The 10,100-nt window shown below is 38.1% G+C and overlaps 1 protein-coding gene across 1 annotated transcript; it reads left to right on the forward strand.

The window, feature by feature from the left end:
* The first annotated feature begins 685 nt into the window (after positions 1 to 685).
* LOC107486413 (ABC transporter B family member 20-like) lies at positions 686 to 9,733 on the forward strand. Its single transcript, XM_016106944.3, is given in 12 exon segments — positions 686 to 1,440; positions 3,134 to 3,188; positions 3,317 to 3,492; positions 3,597 to 3,797; positions 4,145 to 4,404; positions 4,493 to 4,803; positions 4,916 to 5,136; positions 5,244 to 5,584; positions 6,064 to 6,851; positions 6,940 to 7,181; positions 7,906 to 8,560; positions 8,563 to 9,733. Coding segments are annotated over 12 exon segments (4,128 nt in total). The 5' UTR covers positions 686 to 1,065; the 3' UTR covers positions 9,066 to 9,733.
* Positions 9,734 to 10,100: the final 367 nt, after the last annotated feature.

Genomic DNA, 10,100 nt, shown 5'->3' on the forward strand with positions numbered 1-10,100 from the left:
CTAGTTATTTTACATATATTATACATATTATATATTAAAATTATATATATTATATATATAGCAGGGCGGGTAGGAGCGGGTATTACCTAAACCCGACTCCGCCCCGCCCCTTCCAAGAACTCGTCCCGAGCGAGAAGGGGCGGGATGGGTACCCACGGGTTCGAGTAGTATTGTCATCCCTAATTGTATGGCAAGGTGGGATCGAGTAGAGCAAAAATCTACTCCTATTCGCCCTGTTGTCATCCCTAAATTTGATTGATTTGATTAAATTTTTATCTAATAAATTCTCGGTTATCAACTTTACATGAAATCGACTGCCACAAAAACTGAAATAAAAGATTTTAAGAGAAACTTTTGTAATTAAACAAAAGTCCCGTTAAATTCATTTCATTCCAATCCTATTATTGGCGACGGAATCCATTCGTAATTTCAACACCAACTTAACCACCAGCATTGACTACAATTTTACCAAAATATCCCTCGTCCAATTTTTCCAGCTCCGCATACATACATCGCCGTCACAACGCACACTCACTGCATGACTGTATCTATGTGTCAAAAAAGCAAAAAAAGTAAAATAAAAAGGAAAAAACAGAAAAGCTCATGAAACAAAACAAATTAATTAATTAATAATTATTATAAAAACAAATATTAATAAAAATAGGTGGCAAAGATGAAAAAGAAAACGTTTCATTAAGCGTATCGACGCCGGCGTTTGACCGTTAAACCTAAAAGAAGAAAAGGGAAAAAATCCCCAAAAGAAGAAGAAGAAGAAGAAGAACGAGGAGAGAGAGAAAGAGAGAGTTCACAATTTTCGCGTGTTATCATATTTCTCCCAAAAACCGTTATCGACGGAGCATTCCTCCACGCACAGCCACCTGAGGAGGCTGATAAGAATACGGCGACGGCGGTGCCTGCAAAAGCCAGGACGACGTCGTTCGCCGGAAGAGGAGAACTAAAAAGAGAATATATAAACTGAAATAAGTTTGAAGGATTTTTTTTTTTTTGGATTTTCCCTTTTCCTTTGCGTGGATCTGAGAGTTTTTGTGTTTCGGAGAGAGGCGGATGATGGTTTCGAGAGGATTGTTCGGTTGGTCCCCGCCGCACGTGCAACCTCTGACGCCGGTTTCGGAGGTTTCGGAGCCGCCGGAGTCTCCGTCGCCGTACCTTGACCCGGGTGCCGAGACCTCCGCGTCGCAGCAGCAGGTGGAGGTCGATGAGGAGATTGAGGAGCCGGAGGAGGTCGAGCCTCCGCCGGCGGCGGTTCCTTTCTCGAGGCTCTTCGCCTGCGCTGACCGGTTCGACTGGTTCCTCATGGCTGCTGGTTCGGTCGCCGCCGCAGCTCACGGCGCCGCCCTCGTCGTTTACCTGCACTATTTCGCGAAGATCATACATGTGCAGGTGGAACCTAAGCACGAGCTGTTTCACAGGTTCAATGAGGTTAGATCGTCTTTCCTATCTGCAAAACCCTATTTCTCTCTCTCCCTCTCTCACTTAATTTGGTTTTCGGATAATGCTTTTAATTGAGGTTGAACGTGAACATGTGTTTGAAGCTTGAATTAATATTTATTCATTGAAATTGTGGAATGGCTTTGTTGTTAGCTGGACTTGGCATGTAGGTTTTCACTTCTGATAATTTGGTTAAATTTGATTGAGGAAGTTATACTGAAGCAGTAGGCTATGTATACATTAAACTGTGTCTTCTATTTGGTGGTTGTTGTTGTTCTTGCTGCTGCTGCTGCAGCAACATTAGGTAGGGGGCTAGCTAGGGGCTGTGCAACTGATGTACACTATTAATATTTTCTGTTTTCATGTTGGCAAGAAACTGGGTGTCTTGAAAACTTCTGCTTGCCAGATTCTCTAGAACATTGGACCATTGGTTCTGATTGTTGGTGGAATTAATTGGACAGTCAAGTGCTCAAGGAAATAATCCGGTTATGCTGAGTTTTCCATGGCCTTGCTCATTCTCGCTTCTCTTTCTTTTTTTGTTGGTGGTGCTGCTGCTACACAAACTCCTTATTTTCATATTTACACTTGTTGCATTGAATTGGTGCAAAGTAGCATTGGGTAATTGCACAGTTAATTTTTTATTGAGGTTCTTCACTGTGTGTAGGCTGTATACAACTGTACATTATAAGGTTAGATTGTTTAGTATTTTGAGATATTTTTGCCTATCCTTTTATAGTAATTCACAAATAGTGTCCTCAGATTATTGAGTCTTTGTGTATGTGTGTTATATGTAGTTTCACACCTACTGCTGGTTCAATTTAAACTCAATGAGTTGATACAGGAACAAGCTGACATTAGTTGGTTGAGTTTTGGAGCTTGCCACGTGAAATGTCCTACATAAGGGATGAGCTTTGAAAGTGCCCTCCCCGCTATATCACCTTCCTGACCATTTAATTATAGTGCTTCAATTTTGCTAAACTCATGAATATAAGGATGGAAACATGGTTTGGATTTAACGGATTTGGGTTTGCTGGGTGAATTGATAAGGGAGTTCAATTTCAGGTGATATGGATAAGTTTAAAAAATAACGAAAGGCAGGATGGTTTATTGGAGAGGTCTTGGCATCACACTTCATATCTAGGGTTTGATAGCATACATGGGTACATAACTTGGAGGTGTGCAATTAGATGCCATAATTCATAAAAATGACAATCCCTTTATATTGTTACATTATTCTAAATAGGGCATCCTGCCTCCCATACCTCTTAACCCTCCATGGGTAAGATATGAATTCCAAATCCTTTGAAGATTTGAACATCGTGCTATTCTAGAAAAGATATCAAAATGGGAGTAGGACCCAATTTCAGCTAAATAACATGTGTTGAACCCCAAAATCAACCCAAGGCCATACAAATTTACTAGAACACCCTTAAGTAACAACAGCCTTGTCTTGTTTTGCTGGTTAGAGTTGGCTTAAGAATAGAACGCTCTTGGACAAAACATTTAACTAGAAGTTTTGTTCCTTGATCGAGCTTCCTGAATCATGTGCTCTTGTGGTCTTTATTTGAAAAGAGGAAATTTCAATGAAGGAACTATGTTCAGTTTTGTGTGAGCTTGGGGTGTACAATTTGGAAGATGTCAACAGTGGACTTCTGCTAACTTATCTCTTCTGTTTCCCATGCAGCTTGCTTTAACCATTGTTTATATTGCCGCGGGAGTTTTTGCAGCTGGTTGGATTGGTAAAAGTTAAATGTTTATCGAACTTAATATGAGAAATGTGTTTCATTAGACAGCCTTCTAGTTTTCTGTATAGTATACTAATGTTTTTTTCTTCTCTCCATTTTTAAAACTGTGTTTTGGGTTATAGAGGTTTCTTGCTGGATTTTGACTGGAGAACGGCAGACTGCTGTCATAAGGTCAAAATATGTTCAAGTGTTACTAAATCAAGATATGAGCTTTTTTGATACTTATGGAAATAATGGAGACATTGTAAGTCAAGTATTGAGTGATGTGCTGCTTATTCAGTCTGCCCTTAGTGAAAAAGTATGTCTCCCTTGATCATATGCACATATTCATTTTAACTAATTTGCTGAGAATTCTCTATAAGTCTTCTTTAATACTTTTATTTGTGTGTGATGATGATACAGGTTGGAAATTATATTCACAATATGGCTACGTTCTTCAGTGGTCTTGTCATTGGACTCATAAATTGTTGGCAGATTGCTCTGATAACGTTAGCAACAGGTCCGTTTATTGTTGCTGCTGGAGGAATATCAAATATATTCCTCCACCGACTTGCAGAGAATATTCAAGATGCATATGCTGAAGCGGCTAGCATTGCCGAACAGGTTAGTTTTTGTATCTAACTCTGCCTTTATATTGAATAAAATGTTTTCCTCCTCTTGGGGGATGTTTGTGTAATGAAGTTAGAATCTATTAACAAATATCAGTGCTATCCAAAAAAGTAAAATAGTTGTCTCCATTGAATCCATATGTTGATTGTACATGGAGGAGTTTGAAGTTCACTTCACTTCTATAGTTTGAAAGGAAATGGATATGAATGGTTTTGTTTTTAAAATCAGATATGCTTCAGTTTTTGTCCGTACTTTATTTTTATTGTTTTCATTTTGAAGAGTAAAGAAGGGTGAATTTATCTTTAAGTGTTCTCAGTTGTGGATAATTTCATGTGATGCAGGCAGTTTCGTATGTAAGGACATTGTATGCATTCACAAATGAAACATTGGCCAAGTATTCCTATGCAACATCACTGCAAGCTACTCTTAGATATGGTATATTAATAAGTCTTGTTCAAGGGCTTGGTCTTGGATTTACATATGGGCTTGCAATATGTTCTTGTGCATTGCAACTCTGGGTTGGAAGGTTCTTGGTTATACATGGAAAAGCACATGGTGGTGAAATTATAACAGCCCTGTTTGCTGTAATTCTAAGTGGCTTGTGAGCATCATTCCCTACTTTATATTTTCATTATATTTATATCCTAATCATTTTACATATAACTTTTTACTTTTGTTTCTTTCTCAAGGGGATTGAATCAAGCAGCAACCAACTTCTACTCTTTTGATCAGGGGAGAATTGCTGCTTATAGATTATTTGAGATGATAAGCCGGTCATCCTCATCTGATGATCATGACGGCATTACTCCTGATTCTGTGCAAGGAAATATAGAGTTTCGGAATGTTTATTTCAGCTATCTGTCTCGTCCTGAAATCCCTATCTTGAGTGGATTTTATCTTAGTGTACCTGCTAAGAAAGCTGTGGCTCTTGTTGGCAGAAATGGCTCTGGGAAAAGTAGTATTATTCCACTAATGGAGCGTTTCTATGATCCTACATTAGGTAATTATTTTAGCTTTGATATTGTATAATTGCTTTTTTGCTATTCATTAAAAGCATATATTAGTCATTTGCAGATTTAAGTTGACATCATAATTACTGATCCATGGTTCAGGGGAAGTTCTTCTAGATGGAGAAAACATCAAGAACTTGAAACTTGAATGGCTTAGGAGCCAAATAGGACTAGTCACCCAGGAGCCTGCTTTGCTTAGTTTGAGTATAAGAGATAATATTGCTTATGGGAGGGATGCCACCATGGATCAAATTGAAGAGGCTGCTAAAATAGCTCATGCACATACATTTATCAGCTCATTGGAGAAAGGTTATTACACACAGGTGAGGCTTGATTGACATGATTATGCCTATGGCTGTTGTGTTTTATTTTCAGTTTGTTCCTTGTTTGTGACCAAGTGGTATTTCCAAAACCTGGGTACCTGTCTCAGGTTGGCAGGGCTGGTCTGGCTTTGACTGAAGAGCAAAAAATAAAACTTTCTATTGCTAGAGCTGTGCTTTTAAATCCATCGATTCTTCTACTTGATGAGGTTACTGGTGGTCTTGATTTTGAGGCTGAGAGGGCTGTTCAGGGGGCTTTGGACCTACTTATGTTGGGACGCTCAACAATAATAATTGCTCGACGGCTTAGTCTCATAAGGAATGCTGATTATATCGCTGTTATGGAGGAAGGTCAACTTGTTGAAATGGGTACTCATGATGAATTATTGTCCTTGGATGGCTTATATGCAGAGCTTCTTCGATGTGAAGAGGCAGCAAAACTTCCCAAGAGGTCCAATACTAGAACAAATCATCCTCCTTCCTTTGGCATGCATTATTTATTTATATATTTTCCAGACCCTGCATAATGTGGGATGCTTTGCACTAGATTACACTTTTATTTGTTTTCCAAAATTTAATACGCGATGGTAATGACTGGAGTTAGTTAAGAAAATGATTTTATTACGATGGCAAACTAACAATAGTGATAGAGTAATGATTGAGAGTCCTAATTCATCCTCCTAATACTTAAATGAATAAGAATTCAAATATAAATGTTATTTCTTGAAAAGGTAAAAAAGATAAAAATTCAAAACTTTCTTTATTTAGAAATTAGGAAGACAAGTTTTAGGACTCCTAATCATTTTTCATCTTTAGTGCATTCAACTACTGCTGAACTGCAATATTTAATATTTTATATTTTGAATGTTGTGCAAAATTTCCCAGCAGGTATGTATCATGCTCACTATTTTTTCCAAAATAATAATCCAGGATGCCTGTTCGAAATTACAAGGAGACTGCAGTGTTTCAAATTGAGAAGGATTCTTCAGCAAGTCATAGCTTCAAAGAACCATCATCCCCTAAAATGTTGAAGTCACCTTCTCTTCAAAGAGTATCTAATGTATCCCGCCCTCCAGACGGAAGCTTTAACTTGCTTGAATCTCCAAAGGCCCGGAGCCCACCACCTGAGAAGATGGTGGAAAATGGTCAAGCTCTTGATGGAGCAGATAAGGAGCCATCAATAAGAAGGCAGGATAGTTTTGAGATGAGACTTCCAGAGTTACCTAAGCTTGATGTGCAGTCTCTGCATCGTCAAAAATCAAATGGTTCTGACCCAGAATCTCCTGTTTCTCCCCTTTTAACATCTGATCCCAAGAGTGAACGCTCTCATTCGCAGACTTTTAGTAGAACGCAGAGTTACTCTGATGATCTTTCGGCTGAAAAGAGAAAATTGAAGGATACAAGGCATCAAAAACCACCATCACTTAGGAAGCTTGCTGAGCTTAGCTTCGCTGAGTGGCTTTATGCTGTGTTAGGAAGCATAGGTGCTGCTATTTTTGGTTCTTTCAATCCTCTTCTTGCTTATGTGATTGGCCTTGTGGTGACAGCTTACTATAATATTGATAAAGATCATCACTTACGATGGGAGGTAAACAAGTGGTGTTTGGCCATTGGCTGCATGGGTATTGTGACAGTAATTGCCAACTTTTTACAGCATTTCTACTTTGGTATCATGGGGGAGAAAATGACAGAAAGGGTTAGGAGAATGATGTTCTCAGGTGCACTAATCCTCCTCTATGCCTTATTTTCCTGTTTTAAAAATCTGGAATTATGAGCAGTACTTAACCTGTTTCTATTATATGGCAGCCATGCTTCGGAATGAAGTTGGGTGGTTTGATGATGAGGAAAACAGTGCTGACAATTTATCCATGCGATTGGCCAATGATGCTACTTTTGTACGAGCTGCTTTTAGCAATAGGCTGTCTATATTTATTCAGGACAGTGCTGCAATTATTGTTGGTCTTCTAATTGGTGCCTTGCTGCACTGGCGGTTAGCACTTGTGGCTTTTGCAACCCTTCCAATTCTCTGTGTTGCTGCAATTGCCCAGGTATTCACTTGCACTTTTTTTCAAATATATCTCTCAATGGTTGGTTTGAATTTCCATCATGTCAATGGTATCTTTGCAAATTTTTCCTCTAATGAAATTCAGTGATTTTGGTATTTTATAATTTATAGAAAATTAATCACAAATTTCATAATATGAATGAAACATGATCTATAGATTCTGGTCTCAAATTGTGCTGATGGCCTCTCTATTTTTTTTTTCCATTCGGTTCATTCTTTACAAACTAGGTTGATAATATTTGAGTGGCTAATAGTAATAATAGGTATAAATGTATGAACTGTGTCAGGTATTCAAATCCAATCCAATTTGAACCAATTTGTTGCATTTATTCATTGCAGCATCGATGTTTTACATGGTTGAGTGGTAGTTTACATTTTACACTTGTGTGGTTGGGTTCATTGTCAGTCTTGATTGATTTTTTATTTTAACCTTGATGAATATTAATTTGTTTTTACTAGTTGACGGACCTTCTCTGGAAAAGTTAGAGGTACAACAGGATGTATTGGAAATGTAAAAAAAAGTTATATATTCAATAACTTTTAGTTAAACATTTTTTTATGGTGTTCTTAACATGTGCTCTTAGGGTACAAGATAGCGAAACCCTATAAATTTAATAAAGCTGTCTAAGAATAATAGCACGGTAGTTTATCTGCTTTAATTTTTTCAAAACGTACAACTAAAGAACAGCCTGTTTTGGATATTGCAGAAGATGTGGCTTGCTGGATTTTCAAGGGGCATACAGGAAATGCATAGAAAGGCATCTTTGGTTCTTGAAGATGCAGTTAGAAACATTTACACTGTTGTTGCATTTTGTGCTGGTAATAAGGTAATGGAACTTTATAGGCTGCAGTTGAAGAAAATATTTAGGAAGAGCTTTCTTCATGGGATGGCAATCGGTTTTGCATTTGGCTTTTCACAGTTCCTACTTTTTGCTTGTAATGCCCTTCTACTTTGGTACACTGGGAGATGTGTAAAAAATGGTTATGTGCAACTATCTACTGCACTCAAGGAGTATATGGTTTTCTCATTTGCGACATTTGCGCTTGTAGAGCCTTTTGGATTGGCTCCTTACATCCTTAAACGACGGAAGTCTCTCATATCAGTGTTTGATATCATAGATCGTGTGCCTAAAATTGATCCTGATGATAGCTCAGCATTGAAGCCACCCAATGTACATGGAAGAATTGAGTTAAAAAATGTTGATTTCTGTTACCCAACTCGTCCAGAAGTTTTGGTATTGAGCAATTTTAGTCTCAAAGTCAATGGTGGGCAAACGGTTGCTATTGTGGGAGTTTCTGGGTCAGGAAAGAGCACTATTATATCGTTGATTGAGAGGTTTTATGATCCAGTTTCTGGCCAAGTTTGGAACCTATTATCTTCTCAACAACCATAAGGGAAAACATCATATATGCGAGGCACAATGCCAGTGAAGCTGAGATGAAAGAGGCTGCAAGAATAGCAAATGCCCATCACTTTATTAGCAGCTTGCCTCATGGTTATGACACTCACGTTGGGATGCGAGGTGTTGACTTAACTCCTGGACAAAAACAGAGAATTGCAATTGCGAGGGTTGTGCTGAAAAATGCACCTATCTTGTTGTTGGATGAAGCAAGCTCATCAATTGAATCCGAGTCAAGCCGGGTGGTGCAAGAAGCTCTAGACACACTAATAATGGGGAACAAGACCACCATTTTAATTGCGCATAGGGCTGCAATGATGAGGCATGTGGACAATATCGTAGTGCTTAATGGGGGACGGATAGTGGAGGAGGGGACTCATGATTCATTGATGGCTAAGAATGGTCTGTATGTCCGATTGATGCAACCTCATTTTGGTAAGGCTTTGCGTCAGCATCGGCTTGTTTAGACTGGAACAATGTGATGTGAGTAACTTGTGTTGCTACTAATGTTTGGTTCTCGAGCATAGTTTCATTTTCTGCTTGAGGTTGAATCCCTGGGGACTCTTGCACCTGATGGATTTTCCGAGAATGTCAGGTGGAAGTTGTGGGTCGACGGCCAAAATGGAGCTCGGGTTAGCACACAGCACTGGTAGGCATAGGAAGAGAATACTGTATTAGGGATATAGGATGTGTAGGAATTAAAGATAGGATTTTTGGAGTTTGGTTGGTTTGTGGATTTGGGTGGTTGGATTCTTTTGGAAGCATGAAACTTAGAACGAAGGTGTAATGTATCCATGGTATTGATTTGGTTTCTCTAGAGAGAGGGTGGAATTAACACACTAGTTCTGCTGAGGTCACTACTTTTTCACTCTCCTTAACTCAACCGTGGATGATGGATGAACTTATTGTTAACTGTAATTTTGTTTTATATTTTTGAATCTGTGAAAATTGTAGAAAATTGAGAATCCAAAAGATGTAACCTCTGTATATATACAATGATAGTTTAGAAGGCATTAGTTTTGCTGCTTGAATTCAATGTGTGTTCTTTTCATTTTGGTTTCAATTGTAAACACAAGCTTCAATTGTAGAAATACTGAAATAGATAAGACAGGTCAGTGCACTAAATGTCCCATTTCATGATCTGTTTTGCATACTCAATCCTATGAAGCAGGTGCTTAGAATATCTTCTGTCGTTTCCACGTTACGTTACAAGAATTTTAGTTCTCTTCAAACAAATCCTTATTTCATTTTTCTTCTCTTTGCCAAGTTTTAACTCGAGCTTCTTTTGATATTTATATACACTACAACGATTATCTGATGTTGAATTAAGTATTTCGATATTAAAAATATGTTTGATAATTGTCTACGGGTGAAGCCCATGATTTTTCAATCCCTTTTAAACATTATTACGAAATTTTCTATAAATGAATTAAACTTAAGGTACACCATATATGATGTAAAAAAAATGAATATTTATGATAACTACTAAAAAATAGTTATTT

This window comes from Arachis duranensis, chromosome 4 (assembly GCF_000817695.3).
Source record: "Arachis duranensis cultivar V14167 chromosome 4, aradu.V14167.gnm2.J7QH, whole genome shotgun sequence".
In the NCBI taxonomy this organism is placed as follows: Eukaryota; Viridiplantae; Streptophyta; class Magnoliopsida; order Fabales; family Fabaceae; genus Arachis; species Arachis duranensis.